Source organism: Suncus etruscus, chromosome 9 (genome assembly GCF_024139225.1).
Source record: "Suncus etruscus isolate mSunEtr1 chromosome 9, mSunEtr1.pri.cur, whole genome shotgun sequence".
In the NCBI taxonomy this organism is placed as follows: Eukaryota; Metazoa; Chordata; class Mammalia; order Eulipotyphla; family Soricidae; genus Suncus; species Suncus etruscus.
In genome coordinates, this window is record NC_064856.1 from 48,644,403 (window position 1) to 48,660,887 (window position 16,485).

The 16,485-nt window shown below is 50.9% G+C and overlaps 1 protein-coding gene across 1 annotated transcript in view; it reads left to right on the forward strand.

Moving 5' to 3' along the window:
- Positions 1–16,485, forward strand: part of GDPD5 (glycerophosphodiester phosphodiesterase domain containing 5) — an 89,869-nt gene that overhangs the window by 55,240 nt on the left and 18,144 nt on the right. Inside the window, exons 4-6 of the mRNA XM_049780284.1 lie at positions 10,494–10,597; positions 13,395–13,488; positions 13,976–14,035. Of these exons, the coding sequence (XP_049636241.1) occupies positions 10,494–10,597; positions 13,395–13,488; positions 13,976–14,035 (258 nt within the window). The remainder of the gene's footprint in view (positions 1–10,493; positions 10,598–13,394; positions 13,489–13,975; positions 14,036–16,485) is intronic.

Sequence of the window (16,485 nt, forward strand, 5' to 3'; positions counted from 1 at the left end):
GGGCCCTTGGAAGCCTGTCTAACTCCTTGATCCTCACGGTGGGCTCCAGAGGGTGATTTAGGCCACAGAGCTAAAGGCAGAGTGGACACTTCACCCTACTTGGAGCATACCCAGCTAGCATCCCTAGAGTGACCACTCTGGAAACCATGGGAGCTCCCAACAGGGCAGTGCCTGAGCCACTGTCTGAGGCCAGAGTGAGGAAGTAGGAAACGGAAGCTGTAGGTGATGCTGCCTGATGCTGAACTGAAAGCAGCAACCCCTGGCTCAGCTCCAGGGAACAGGAGACTAGAGGAAGGTGCAGCCTTTAGTGGGAGTCCTGGGGAACAGGAAACCTTCTGGTGTAGGCTGAGGGTCTGGGAATAGGTGGGAAGGGCTGAGGCTATGACCAGAGACACTTGAAGATGCAACCAACAGCCTGAAGGGGAGACACTGGGGTATGGCTCTCATCCCAGGATTCTTCACACATATACACAAGTCCCTTCCTGGAGCATGGAAGCCATCAGGCCTTATCTCAGTGCTTACTCTCTGTGGAGCTCAGAAATAGCTTTGTGGGTGGGAACACTCACCAGAGAAATCTCTCACCCTCAGTGGCCTATCTACTAAAATGGGGGATCCTACCATACTGGCAGGGAATGCTTCTGTCCCCACAAGTATTCCAGCCTCCAGAACACTTTCCTCTTGGCCTGCTATGTCTCTCTCATCACAGATATCTATCCCTCTAGTGTAGGAAGATGCCCCAAAAGAACCAAGCTGATGGCTCAGGAGTGATCTCTGAGCATCACTGGGTGTGACCCAAGAAGCAATAAACAGTAAAAAAACCAAGTTGATGGGATACAGTAGCAGGAAGGGTGCTTGTCTTGCATGCCATCAACCCAGTTTCTGGCATCCATATGATCCCCAGAGTAACGCCACAAATGAATTTTGAGCATTACCAGGCTGGGTGTGACCCAAAAAAACAAACAAACTGAAAAGAACCAGGCTGAGCCTCTTCCCTAGAGCTCTGCAATCTCTTTACTGGGATGTCAAACATCCATAAGTCCTGAGTGTTTAAAGGGAGGCCCTGGAGTTCAGAGGGGGTCTTGAACGAGGAGAATGTGTAGACAGACTAGCAAATTGAAAGAGTGAGGTCAGTTAGGGGGTACCTGGAGAGGGAGTACCCCATCAGCTCTCAGTGTCAGGAGGGATTGGTGCATGCCGTATTCCTGCCTAGACTGGACTGTCCTGAGTTGACTCAGCAATGAGCCTCTTCGCTGCCTTGAGAGCTGGGAGTGGATATTGCTATTGGGATGCATTTCTCATTTGGTTCCCTACCTTCTCATCCTCTCAACACCTCATAGGCTTTTGGCAGGAATGTTGGCTAGGAGGAGAGAGCCCCATCGAGAAGCCAGGTGGGTTTCCTAGATAAAAGAACCTTTTGGATGACTTCAGGATATAATTGGAGTTAGCCAGATGTGCCTGGGCCTTCTAGGCTCTGGCATGGCAGTCTGACTCTCAGCTACCTCCCAGTCACACACTGTGTGACCTCAGGGCAAGGAGAGCCTATCTCTGGACCCTGCCATTGAGTAAGTCCATGGTCTCCTTCCTTTTATGCTATGGATACACAAGTGGTGGTTGAAGACCAGCAGGTTTGATGAAGGTCCAAATTTATATCCCCCAATTCGGGTTACAACCTTGTTTCTTCCCTCATCTTACTAGTTGGCCTACTAGTGATGGTCCCCATTTATGCCATTTATACCTGCGGTTTCCATGGAATATTCTGCCCACCTTTGTTGGTCTTGATGAAATACATGTGACGTCCAAGAGTCCAGCCTTGGGGAAAGGGATGGGGTAAAATTCCATCCATTTTAGAGGGTCCCAAAGTTGCTTAGTCTGTCATCTTTCCAACAACAAAAAGTCATTCAGTGCCCCTGGAAATCAACCTTATTTGAGCTGGAGAGAAAGTACAGCAGGCAGGATGTTTACCTTGTGTGCAACCATCCCAAATACAATCCTCTGGCACCACATACATTCTCTGAGCTCCACCAGAAGTGATCTTTGAGCATGGAGTCAGGATTAAACTCAGATTGCCACTGGGCATGGCCTCCCAAACAAGACCTATCTTCTTTTAGTGAACAAAGAGAATCCCCCGCCTCCACAGCTGCACCGGAGGCTACTCCCACACTCCCTATATCCCCTGGATCATTTCCATGCTCCCCCCCTGGGGGACCATATTGCCACTTTGGGAAGCACTACTTTAATGCTTTAAAGTTCCATGGTGTTGCTGGGAGGAGGAGAACCTGGGAGAGGATATTATTACAAGGAGGAGAGAAAGGCTGGCCCAGCCCGGCTGATTGCAGCATGGGGAGCTGAGGATTTATCGCTGCAATAAAGCCATGCCAGCTCTGGCCTTCCTGAATCCCACACCCCGCTGAGCTCCTGTCTGCTTGGCACCAAGGGTGCCCAGCATGCTGTGGAGTGGGGGAAGTGGGGCTTCAAGTCTTAGTAAGACTCTGGGGCTACCCCAGCACCTGCTGAGAGTGTGTGGGAAGATTAGGAGATGTTGATAGCGCTCCATACAGGCTGGGCCCTCAGTGGGGCATTGGGACAATCCCTCACAAAGGTCCCAAGCTCATGGGCTCTGTCTCTGTTGGGCTGATAGCTCCCACAGGAAGGGGTGGGGAGAGTGAGGTGTTTAGATTTTTCTCTGGCTGACTGAGCCGCCAAGTCAGAAGCAAGGGCAGACAGAGCCCTAATTGCCCATCTCTCTATAGCCTGGAGAAATAAATCCAGCCTCTTAGGCTGTCAAGAGCTGGCCAAGGAATCTAATCCCTTCTCCTGCAGGGCTCTTATGCTGCGTAGTCTCCTGCTGTCCAGGTGCCCCTCCACCAAATCTCCTGGGTCAGGTCCAAGATGATCCTGCCAGAACCTTCTCTGCCCTCCTTGTGTGTGTGTGGGGGGGGGGGGGCCTTCCGGCCCACCAGCTGACATTTTCTAGGCTTTTTCCTGTGCTTCCAGCTCCTTTTGGAACATGATGGGAAATAGGGTGGGAGACTGACTAATAGAGTGGGTCTTCAGGTGAACAGATGCAGTCAGTGGGCAGGTGCCTCCAAGCTCTCCTGTCTGCAGGGCTTTGCACAGATGGACTCTGGGGCACTTGCCTAGTTCTGGCCACCAGGCAAGTACCAGGAACAGACTTGGACAGCCCAGGGCCATCAAATCCTCTCTGCAGGAAACACTCAGAATTTGTTGCAAATGTCACCAACAGCACTGGAAAGCTGAGGGTTCATTCGGTGAATGAGAAGTTCTTTCTTACCCTTACCAAATAAATTTCAGGTGGATTAAAATAGATCTTTCTTCCTTTTTTCTTCTTCTTTCTATTCTTATGCTTTTTTATTCCTATTTAGGAAACACACATTTGTTCAGAAATTTTAAACAATTTGAAAAGGAGTAGAGTAAAAATTCTTCTTTATGCTTTAGAATAATGGCTTCCAAATCCCCATCTCCACATATACATTCAAATGTGTGGAAGGTGGGTTATAGATGGTAATGTAAGCAGAGAAGGCAAGAAATAGCCAGTATAAAATGAGTTCATTACATAATCTTGGACTAGCTTTCTTAAGGCAGCAAAGACAAAATTGTGAAAAGGAGGGGCCGGAGAGATAGCATGGAGGTAAGGCGTTTGCCTTGCATGCAGAAGGATGGTGGTTCGAATCCCAGCATCCCATATGGTCCCCCGAACCTGCCAGGAGCGATTTCTGAGCGTAGAGCCAGGAGTAACCCCTGAGCACTGCCATGTGACCCAAAAGCCAAAAAAAAAAAAAATTTGTGAAAAGGAAAAAAGAAAGGATTTGACTCTATTAAAATATAAATTCTTTTTTGTGTGTGTGTGTGTGGTTTTTGGGTCACACCCGACAGTGCTCAGGGGTTTTTCCTGGCTCCGTGCTCAGAAATTGCTCCTGGCAGGCACAGGGGACCATATGGGATGCCAGGATTTGAACCGATGACCTTCTGCATGCCTTACCTCCATGCTATCTCTCCGGCCCCTAAAATATAAATTCTTATATAAAAATTGCACTCAACAAAAAAAATGTATTCAAAATGAAAGTCAAAATAATAAAAGAGGGGCTGGAATGATAGCACAGCTGTAGGGTATTTGCCGCTGACCCAGGACGGACTTGAGTTTGATCCCCAGCGTCCCATATGGTACCCCAAGCCAGGAGCCATTTCTGAGTACAGAGCCAGGAGTAACCCCTGAGCATCACCAAGTGTGGCCCAACCCCGCCCCCAATAAAATAAAATAAAATAAAATAAAATAAAATAAAATAAAATAAAAGAGGGGGAAAAAGACAATATGAAAATATGAGAAGACAATGTGAAAAGCAGAACTTGGACTTATCAGAAGCTTTGTTTCTCCAAACAAGCCTTGCCTAGCATGTGCTATTACCATACTGCTTCCTGCCTCCTTCGGTCTGAGTTAAGGTTCCCTAAACCTTGCCCAGGAAATCCTTCCTATTGCCCCTCTCCCCCAGCTAACCTTGTACTTGTAAGCAGCCACATTCTCCAGACTTGTTCATTCCTAGGCATGGCATTGCCTGCTGACTTCTCAGTAGTTTCTGCAGGTTGTTTGGATTTATCTGCTCGTGTTCAGGGCTCATCAGTGTCTGATGGTCTGGAAGAAGACAGTGACAAGGAAATGGAGATTTTGCTGTCTGATTTTGTTGCTAGTTTGTTGAGGCATATGAAGTAGCATGGCTAGTTATCATGTTTTGTTTTGGTTTTGGTTTTTTTGGGGGGGCCACACCCGGCGTTGCTCAGGGGTTACTCCTAGCTGTCTGCTCAGAAATAGCTCCTGGCAGGCACGGGGGACCATATGGGACACCGGGATTCGAACCAACCACCTTTGGTCCTGGATCGGCTGCTTGCAAGGCAAACGCCGCTGTGCTATCTCTCTGGGCCCTAGTTATCATGTTTTACTAAGTGGCTGTCCAATTGCTCCAACTCTGTCTCCAACTAACTGTGCTCATCCTATTCTTGTGCCCCCTGGGGGAGCTGTCTCTTCATTTCTTTTTTTTTTTTTTTTTTTTTTTAAGTTTTTGGATCACACCCGGCAGTGCTCAGGGGCCACACCTGGCTCTCTGCTCAGAAATCGCGCCTGGCAGGCTCAAGGGACCATATCAGATGCCGGGATTCGAACCACCGACTTTCTGCATGCAAGGCAAATGCCTTTACCACCATGCTATCTCTCCAGCCCCCCCCTTTTTAAAATATTTTTAAATTTAAACACCATGGTTACAAGGTTGTTCATAATACAGTTTTTCTCACAGATAAAATTGTTTATGCTTGGGGCCGGAGAGATAGCATGGAGGTAAGGCGTTTGCCTTTCATGCAGGAGGTCATCGGTTCGAATCCCGGCGCCCCATATGGTCCCCTGTGCCTGCCAGGAGCAATTTCTGAGCCTGGAGCCAGGAATAACCCCTGAGCACTGCCAGGTGTGACCCAAAAACCAAAAAAAAAAAAAATTGTTTATGCTTGAGTTACAGTCATACAATGTACAACAATCTTCACCAGTGCACATATCCCATCATCAATGTCAGAAGTTTCCCTCTCACCCTCCCTGAAAGTCTTTCCTCCCACTCACCCTCTCTTGCCTGTCTTTCTCCTTCCCTCTCATCTTCTCGCTCCCTCTCTTTCTCCCTCTTTCTCCTTCTCTCTCTATCTTTCCTTTTTTGACATTGTGGTTTACACTACTGCAAATGAAGGGGTGCCATGAATGTCTCTTTTATATTATACCCTTCTCTAACTGCACTCTCTGCTATGTGGCAAGTTTCCTATCATAGACTGGTCCTTCTAATCCTCATCTCTATTGTCTCTGTATATTATCCCCACACTATCTTTTATTTTCCTTATATACCACCAATGAATAAGATTATTCTACATTTATCCCTTTCCCTCTCATTTTTTTCGTCTGGCTTTATAGTTTTCTACTGTGTAGATGTACCACAATTTCTTTAGCCATTCATCTGTTGTCAGGCACCCAGGTTGCTTCCAGATTCTAGCTATTATGAATAGTGCTGTGATGAACATAGGAGCGCAGAGGTCATTTTTGTATTGTGTTTTTGTGTTCCTAGGATATGTCTCTCCATTTCTTTGTTGTTGTTTTTATTTCCTTGTTTGATGCTCAGAGGTTACTCCTGGCTAAGCGCTCAGAAATTGCCCCTGGCTTGGTGGGACCATATGGGACGCCGGGATCGAACCGCAGTCGAGGTCCTTCCTTGGCTAGCGCTTGCAAGGCAGACACCTTACTTCTAGCGCCACCTCACCGGCCCCGTCTCGTCTCTCCATTTCTTAACTGGGCCCGTATTAGATAAAGGAGAGGATCTCTGAACCTCCAGGTCTCAGCCCTGGTATCACCTGTGAGTAGCTGGCACTGCAAGGGAGCTAAGACCAGGCCCTGTGAGCTGATTTCCATCTGCCTCATTTAGACTAGGATAATTACAAAGGCTGCTCCTTGGTGCTCTGAGAACCGCCGAGGGGCACAGACCTGGAAGTGAGTCTGCCCTATGCGACCTTGGGCAGCCTCTTCTGTCCCTGAGCCCTGCTTTACTCCAATCTCCCTCCCGCTTTACAGAGCCATGGAGAGAAAGCGATGAGACAAGGCAAGTAGAGGATGCTCCAGTTTAGCTCTATGACTAGATCACAATGAGCTCATTTTCCACCTGCCCAAGTTGGTGAGGTGGGATTCACTTTTCCATCACGCCTGCTCCAAGGGAGCCCACAGCCTGCAGAACCAGGCCTGACCTCCCTGTCCCCTGGTACCCAGGGCACCCACCTGGCCTAGGGGAGAAGGGGGTGGTTGCCAGCCTCTGTGCACAGCAGGAGAGATCTGATGTAAGCAGGGGGTGGGGGAGACTGGAGCGCTGTCTTCACGTAATTAAAGGGCTGTCAGACGCGAAATGATAATTATAGGCAGGCTTGTGGATTTGGCGACTCGCAGCTTACATCTGTAATCCAGGGCCTGGCGGCTCTCCCAGGAGGCAGAGGTGATGTCAGCGGCTGTGAACAGAGGAAGCGGAGGCTTCAGCTCCTGCACGACTGGCTCCAGCCCTGCTGCTAGTGGGTGGGAGGTCAGAATTCAAGTCCTGCGATTTATTGCTGGGCCCCATTATATTTTGCCCTGTTGCAGTGGCAGAGCTACTAGGACACATGGTGGTGGTGGTGGTGGTGGTGGTGGTGGTGGTGGTGGTGGTGGTGATGGCGATAGGGGTAAGTCTGTGCCTGGTGCAAACATAGCTGTCCCCATGGATAGAGCAGGAAGTTTGTGCTCAGGGAAGACAAGTGAATGGCATCTCCAAGGGCACCATTCATTTCCAAGGGCACCCATTCACCCATCCCATGATTCACTTGACTTTGAAGCTCCTGCCTTTCCATGGGGGCTGTCTCAGGAAGAGGAGGAGGACTACGGGCCACAGGCCACATGCCATAGCAGGGGATTCCTGCCCCTAAGCTGAGCATGCACCTTATTGAAGGCACCTGCATCTCTGAGTGACAGACGAAATTCCTGCAGGAACAGGGGTGCAGCCAGACAGCTCCGGTCCTTAGGTTCAAAATATAAGTATGTGCCAAGACCCAAGGAGCTGTTCCTGCTTAGGTGCTGGCCTCACAGCCCTCCAGTTCTGGCTCTGTTGGGGTGCTCAAGAAAGGAGCTCCAGACCCCCAATGTCCCCCAGCAGTGTCTGTGCCTGCTGGGCGGAGCCACCCTGCACCTACACTTCCTGCCCAGGGAATGGATTGGCAGCAGTGGTTTATCAGCTCTTTCCTCCCATCCCCACGCATGCACACACATAGAAGTCTCCGCAGTGGTAGGTCGGGGACCAGCAGGATCAGGAGAAGAATGACAATAAGTAGGGGACAGTATGGAAGACAAAGGGGCACATGGGATGGGGGAGGCGTGGGAGAGGATGTTGTGGCCTTATGGAGGGTGGAGCAAGAATGGGGGAATATGAATTGTCTCTGGGTTTCTCTGTCACATTCTTTGCCTACTTCCTGCTGACCCGTGCACCTCTGGCTAGCAGCTCCTCCACATCCTCCAACCCAGCAGCTCCCCAGTTCGGCTCAGGAACTGCCTGAAAGGAAGAAGGTGTGGTCACAGTGTCTTGCCTTGAAGGGGCCAAGGGGCTCTTGTCAGGAGCACGGGGGGGTGGGGGGGAGGGTGGGGGGGGGGTGGGTGGGGGGAGTGGGGGGTGGGTGGGGGAGCCTGACTCCACACTTTGTCATCTTTACCCCCCTCTTCCATTGCTCACATCCTAGCCAGTACCACCTCACCCACTGGGTGTGGGCCTAGGATACATGACAGCTGGTCCACCCTTGCCCAGGAAGACTCCCACTGTTCTGCCCTCTGCTGTGCCTCTCAGCTGTGTGCCATGTGATACTTCTTTGCACACCATCCCCAGTGGGGGTCCTCTTTCCTGAGGAGGGGAATTGAGGTTCTGGACTCTCCCGCTGGCGCCCTCTGCTGTCCAGGCTTTTTCTGTCTCCATCTCAGTGTTGTGGGGTGGGAGTGGGGTAGTTGGCACTGAGACAGTGCAGGAGCACTTAGGGACATTTTGGGGTGTTAGAGGGAATAGGAAGGTGTCCAGAAGGAGAAAGGTGGACCCCAGAGAGAAGAGAGAGGAACTTCCAGGGCTGAGCTGGGTATTGTGGTAGGTTCCCAGAGTAATCTGGGCTTGGGAGAGCTTTTGGGACAGTAGGGTACAGTTCCATCACCAAAGTCTTCCCACATGGGCATCCACTGACCCTCTGCCTTGTCTGATGCCAGCTGGTGCATGATGGGTACAGGAACTGCCTATTTCCCAGAGTTTACTCTCCAGGAATGCCCACAAATAAAGTGCCCCAGATCCTGTACTTCCAGAGAAGACCCACCCTCACCGCATGGCCTTGGGGAAGCAGGCAGGCTGGTTGGTACAGTACTGAGCTCTCCTCAAGAGCCCTAGTCTTGCCCTTCAGGCCATATGTAGCTTCATGTGAGCAAAGCAGCTGCCACCATGTCCTTCTGAAGCTATTCCCACTTTCTCCCAGCCCCATCATATTCAGTTTTTCCCCAGATTGTTTGCAGAGCAAAAAGGCTTCTTCCCCATGGCTGGGGCCTTTGCATTCCCATGTCCTGGAGACCCCTAACCTCCAGCTCCCCAGGACTGTTCTACTTCAGTTGCCTCCCACTTCAGCTGGTACACTGGGCAGAGGGAGGGTCCCAGTATCTGGTACCCCCATCCCTACCATGTCCTGAGTCATAGTACCAAACTGAGCCTTCAGATCCAGGCCCTAAACACAAGCCCATTTGGGGGAGGGAGGCCCCCAGTCCAAGGCTGGGCCATCCTGAGCTGGGGTAGGGTAGATACAGGAGGCCTGTGCCCAGAGGACAGATTGGGGCACAGTCTCTCCTATAGCACAGTGAAGGCAAGCACCTACGCTCGAGATGCTTCTTGGGAGAGGTGATCTGAGTACTTTTGCTGCCAATAAGCATTTGAGGGTTTGGGCACAAAGGTTCTTTCAGGGGGTGAAGCTGGTGAGAGAAGGGGATGGGGATGATACTGGAAGAGTTCCAGGGGACACCCCTTTGGCTAAGCAAGGTTGTTGCAGGGACCCTGGATGAGCCCTCCCCATCCAGTGAGGGTCTCCCCACACCCACTTCCACTCTAGGTTTGTTTGTTGCTTTGTTCTGATGTTGTCAGCATTTTGCTAGCAAGCAGGATGTCCAGGCATGGTGTGCCTCTGAGATAAGGGTCTGATGAAAGCAAGGGAAGCGCCTGCTGACTCGGGAAGCTGTGCTGGTGGGTGAGCTGCCCCCTCTCCTCTGCACCCCGATGATCCCAGATCAGAGGCAGAGGGGTGGCCCAGTGGGGGAAGGGATAACAGCACAGAACCACAGATACAAGTGCATGAGTGTGTGAGTTTGTCTGTGAGTGACTGCACACTATGTAAACACATGCATTGGGGATGTTCGTCTCTCCTCCTGCACTAACTCACTCTGACTCCTGCACATCTTTGCCTCTCTGGATTCAGCAAAGATGAGGAGGCTGGGGTGGTAGGAAGAGGTCAGAGGTGAGAACTGCCTGCTCACAGTTGCCCACCAGTGCTGATGTGAAGGCTGAGGGCAGGTGGGCGCATCACTCCCTAGCCCATCTCTGCAATAGGAAGACTGGGGTACACATTGCCACTCAGGCTGCAGATGAGGGTCCATCTCTGGGGTCTCCTGACCCTGCTCCAAGTTTTCTCTGTTTTGAGTCATGGCTTCTGTCCTGTGGGTAGACACTACATCCCCCTGTAAATCTCAGCCTCAGAGGTGTGAGGGAAGCAGGTTTGTGGTAGCAGGTGTGAGGGAAGCAGATAACAGATCCTATGTCCCCTGTGATCCTTAGCCCCCAAGGGCTGAGGATAAAGGGTACAGGGAGAAGCACTGGATGGGACTAGGGGCAGCAAGTTCTCACCAGCCAGCCCTTCTCTACTTTTCCTTACAGTGGGAACGGCTCTGGTTCCTGCTCCTCACCTTCACCTTTGGCCTCACACTCACCTGGCTCTACTTCTGGTGGGAGGTCCGCAATGACTACGATGAATTCAACTGGTGAGTGAGCATGGGGGGTGAGGGGGGCTGGAGACATGGGTGATATCTCTCAGCCAGGGCAGCTCCTCTGGGGAGAACTGAGGCCCATAGGCAGGAGAACCACCAGGGGGACAGAGCCCACCCTCCTGGGGCCACTCCAACAGGCTCCACCTGCAGCTCTCTTGTGATGTCCTAGCCTATACCCACCAAGACCTCAGCAGGGGAGGTGACCCCAGACCCACCTTCTGGCCTCAGTAGGTCTCTGGACTGATTTGGGGCATCTCAGAATTTTATGTGGACCCCAGCTGAGAACTGAATAGGGCTTTGAGGCTGGGACCTGGGTCTAGGGGTGTATCTGTCCTCCCTCACATCCCTTCTCCCTTCGTGCCTTTACCACAGGGAAGGTCCTCTGCTCTCGGGTCTGTTTTTTTATGGGAATTCCACCACCAATAGATGTGGAAACTGAGCTCACATTCTCACAGCAATGAGGCAGAGTCAGGGCTTGGAATCAGGCCCCCACCTGGTGCTGTCTTTTCCTACTGCAAGTACAGCTCAGAGGCACGGAAGGGGCTCAAAAGGCTGAGCCCTCGCTTTGCATGCTGGAGCCGTGGGTTCAGTTCCCTACACTGCATGACTCCCCAAGTGCTGCCAGAGTGATCCTGAGAATACCTAACAACTAAATACCTTCAAGTAAAAATAAAAAGAATGTTCGCCTGTGTGTCTGTGAACAAGAGTTTGGTGCTCTCTAAGCCTCCACTCTTTAGTACGTGGGTGACTGTCACATCTTCAGGTTTTCTTGGAACGAAATGGGACATGGCGAGGAGACACGGCTCAAAGCTCTCCCTGTGCCAGCAGCAGCTTTTGTGGAGGCAGGCTCATGCATGATGTTAGAATTTGGGGTTCATGGGACTCTAGGCTCCCTTGAGTCCCTGTTCTGGGCTGCTATGAGGATGCCAGCATTCTGCCTGTGGACTACAGGCTCTGTTCCTCTACACGTGGCCCGACACCATGCCCCTGTTAGTAATGAGAACAATAGGGTGCCTCTAGCCCCTAGCAGCACACCAAGCTGAGCTGGAATACCAGTGAGTTCCAGAAGCAGCCTCTGGCCTTTATTAAATGCCATAAATCAATTATTCATCCTCCCCGTGTCCAAAGCACTGGTGGGTGAATGGAACATTCCCGGCTCTTCTTCCATGCAGACCTGAGACAGCTGTGTAGAACCAGGGGTCCGCTGTGGGTGGTCATCTGGTCCACCCTCTCATATCCACATGGGGAAACCAGACCCAAAAAGGGCCTGGACCTCACATGGCCACACTGCCAGTTAGTATCCTAACCACACATTGAAGACCCCTGAGGAGATGGAGGCTGAGAGAAGTTGAGTGGTCTTTCCAAAGTCACACAGCAGACAGATCATAGTAGATCATCTCAGCACCGAGCAGCTCAGATATCGCAGAGGAAGGCTGTCTGGGGCCTGGGGCCAACCCCAACACCCACAGCTCTCAGTCAGCCACCACTGTCTCCTGGAGTGAGCGCTGGGATGCAGGAAGCCCTGGTCAGGCCGGGAAGCCTAGGACTAGCTCATGCAGAAAAAAAAAAAAACAACAATATAAGATCAGGAGTCAGATGGAGGGTAAAGGGGGAATGTTCACCAATTGAGAGAAAAACATGACTAGAACATGTTCCAGGAACTCTGCACTTTTGGGGGGCCTCAGTTTCCCTGTCATTAAGGCAAGTATGCTTGGAGGTGGTAGGTTTTCTGGAAATCTATTCATAAAAGCTCAGGGGAGGGCAAGAGCATGAGGTCCTGCTGGCCCCCTTCCAGTACCCCAAGATAACCAGTGGACCTGGCCCCCCACTCGATTCCTGGACAGCCTGAAGCAAGTTGCTCCTTTCTCCAAGCCTCAGTTTCCCTGCGTGTACAAGAAGAACATGGCCAGTCCAGCCTTTCCAGAGGTCAGCTCACCAATGTGTATTAGGAGTCTCAGAAGCACATTACCCTGAGCCCTTTAATTCTGCTTGGAAGAATCTGTCCTAAGGGAACGATTAGTAATGCAGAAAGAAATGGACAAAATTATTCTTTTTGTGTTTATTTATAATAGCAAATAATTGGAAAGTCTGAATTTGGAATTTTGAAGTTTGAATGCAGAATTTGGCTACACGTGATGCATTAATCCACTAGAAGGCCTCACAGCTGTTTAAAAAAAAAGTCACATTTCCTCAGGAGTCTCATTGACATGAGGTTAAAGAGAGAACTGGCTGAGTCGGGACCTGTGTGTTGCCTCACTTCTCCTTCAGAGAACCCCAAAAGGGCATTTTGCTCCACTTCTTGCAGATGTGGAGACTGAGGTTCCGAGCAGTCAGGCATCACATTTGACAGTGCAGGACCCCTAAGTTTTCATATTCTCATCTGGCAACTGAGAGGAGAATCACAATGGATGGCACCCTAGGTGCTGTTACCTCTATGGGACCCCGTTGCCACCAAGAGGCAGAAACACACACACACACCAGCCTGTTCATAGGCCCTTGAGTATCCACAATTTTGCTCTTTATGCTTATCTGTAAGCACAAGAGGAGTGTCCTCTTTTGACATGTCCATCAAGTCTTGGTGAAGGCTGCCTGGGGGTGCTAGCATGGGGAATGTGGCCTGCTGATTTGTGTGTTCTAGCATCCGCAGATATCTAGCAGGTTCCCTCAATGGGCTCAATAGTCAGAGCAGTGAGGTCTTCACTGAGCAGCAGGCCCTACTTGCTGAGAGCCGATAGCCAACAGCCCATCTGCACCCTTGGAGATCTGACCTCTGACCTTCTTCTCCTGGCAGGTACCTCTACAGTCGTCGGGGCTACTGGAGTGACTGGTCCGTGCCCATCCTCCTCACCACAGCCACTGCTTTCACATACATCGCAGGCCTTCTCGTACGTGAGCGTTCAGAGGGTGGGCAGCCCTGCCCAGGGTGGGGGAACACCTTGGTGTGAAGCGGGAAGTTGGCTTTCCCGAACTCTAAGGCTGCTGCTCTTGAGGTGTCAGCATCTTGCTTGTGCTCCACCCTGGGATGTTTCCCCACCCCTTTGCCCCGCTGCAATTTTATCTTCTCGAACTTTTTTGCTCTTGCTTCCTGTTGCCAGTCACTGATGCTCAGACCCATGTCCTGCTTCATGCAGGATAGAGGCTTTCATGGGCTCTTCCCACTTCCCAAACCCTATGTCTTTCCACTCTGAACACCCACCCACACGCAGCAATGCCCAGTGACTTCTGGGCAAGAGGAGAGGAGACTGCATGAGTGGGGTGGTGGGGCCCCAGTGTGATCTGCCAGACTTTGTCACCAACAAGGAGGGTTTTCTCTTGTCAGAACCCCTGGTGGGGAAATGCAGGGTTCTGAGGGCACCTTATGTGTTCCCTCAGGTCCTGGCACTCTGCCACATCGCAGTGGGACAGCAGATGAACCTTCACTGGCTGCACAAGGTAAGGGCTGGGTGTGGCTATGGGTGGGAAAGTGGGCCTGGCTAAGCAGAGGAGGTGGAGCCTGGACACCTCATTTTCCTGGGTCTTGCTCACCAACTAGCCTAGTTGTTCTCTGACCCTGACCTGCTTGCACCCCATTCGCCTTACACTGCGGGGACTGCTACCACCTCTCTCTCCAGTTTGGAAAACCAAGGTGTGAAGAGGTGAAGTAACTTACCCTGAATTACTCCCATGCTCAGGTGGAGCACCCAGCCAGGCACTGTGGCCAGTGCAGCCAATCAGCATGGCCCTAGGCTGGTATTGTGTCCCTGCCTCTGGCTGCCTAGACCTGTCAGTCCCGCTCTACTTTCTACAGGCAGGGATTCGGTGATGTGTTCCCCCAATTTCTCTTTCAGCTGTTCCCAACCACACTTCTCTATCTAGCTCCATCATACTCCCCTTTTCTCCCCAGTTGGGGTGCTCTTTGCAGGCCTCCATCTGGCCCTGCTCATCTCCCCATCCATGGAGCTCCTTCCTGATTGACCCTAAGACAGGGAAGTGTATCTCTCATCCACGGACCATCATACACAAGTGCTACAGTGATGTAGCTGACCCCGGCTCTGTGAGACCCAATGGTGCAGGACTAGAACAAACCAAGCAAAGAAGAGCCCAGAACCTGTCAGGTGGGGGCACAGTTGGGAATCTTTCTTAGTTTGCCTGAGGGTTGCATGCAGAGTGAGAAGGCCTGACAGAAATGGTCAGAAATGGCCATGAGTGGCCCAGGATCATGTTTCAAAGGTCTGGGGCATGTACTTTGCATACAGGAATTCCAGTTTGGTTTCCGGTACTACAGGGTCCCCTGAGCACTGTAGGGAGGAGGAGTGCATTCTTCCTTTCTCCCAGAGAAACAGTAGATTCTTTCTCTGAGGTGGATCCAGACTGCTTTGAGGAAGAGTGGAGGAGATCACTTCCAACTAATGGGGTACATGGAACAGGAACCAAATGAAGGACATGGGTTAAGTACTGCAGGGAGAAGGGGTGTCTATGGGCATCCAGAGGACCTCCAAAGTCAGGGCTTCTAGAGCCAGACCTGGTGACTGTGGTTTTGGAGGGGCAAGTAGCTCCTCTTCCCTCTGCCTCACTCACTTATCGCTTCTCTGCCTGCTGCAGCTAGTACAGAGATGCTTTCCCCTGATATATAGAGACATATAAGCCGACACCCCAGTATGTGGCAGGGGCTGTTACTTCACAATGGCCCCTTTCAAGTCCTACCTAGCTCTCAGCAAGCCATGTGGCACCCACTTGATGCTAGGATAGAGACCTTCAGAGGCAATGAACCAGCTGGGGTGGCACATCCATGGGGGAGTCTTCAGAACAAGGACTGGATCCCTTCATTCCCACTGTGCCAGCCCCATCTTCCTCTGCATGCTGTTCTCCAAGAGTGCACAGCCTACAGACAACTCCTCCAATAGGTGGCCCCAGAGCTGGACCCTGCTGGGCTAGAGGAGAGGTCTTAGGAACACCTGAGCAGGAACTCGAAATCTAACTGCTGTGCTTGCCAGATTCTTGCATTTGATTCTTAAGGTCCTAAGGGATCCTTAGTTTTTCTTTACACTTTATTCTTTTGGCTTTTGGGTCATACCCATGGTGCTTAGGGCTTACACCTGGTTCTGTGCTCAGGGATTACTCCTGGTAAGTGATTGTAGGGATCAAACCCAGATCTATCACAAGCAAGGCATGTGCCCTACAGCTGTACTATTGCTACTGAACCCATTCTTAGTCTTTTTATATTTGTCATCTTTGAACCAATTTTTAACCAACTAAGCTACTGGCAATGTTCAAACTTAAAGTATACAAGGAAGACAAAGAGATAGTACAGGATTATGGTGTTTGTCTTGCATGTGACCAACGCCAATCTCCAGCACCTCATGGTTCCCTCCATACCCTCAAACACCACCAGGAAAGATCTCTGAGTAGGCCCTGAGCACCTCTGGGTAAACTTAAAAACTAAAAATAACAATAACGCAATAAATAAAAGGCTACAAGGGTTTGAGGATGGGACTCAAATGGATATGTGAGGCTTAGGTTTGACACCTGGTATCACATGGCCTTCCACACTCCCCACACACAACTGATTTGACCCTCATGGTAAAATAATGGAAAAAATTGGGGCAGAAGATATAGTACAGTGGGTAAGGTGCCTGCATTGCATGTAGCAGACCCAGGTTCAATCCCCAACACCTCATATGATCCTCTGAGCCTTCCAAGAGTGATGATCCCTAAGCAAAGAAAGAGGTAGGAGTAAGCAGGGTATGGCCCAAACAAACAAACAAAAAACAAAGTTAAAAAATTAAAAAGTGGGCCCGGAGAGATAGCATGGAGGTAGGGTATTTGCCTTGCATGCAGAAGGACGGTGGCTTGAATCCCGGCATCCATATGGTCCCCCGATCCGACTAGGAGCGATTTCTGAG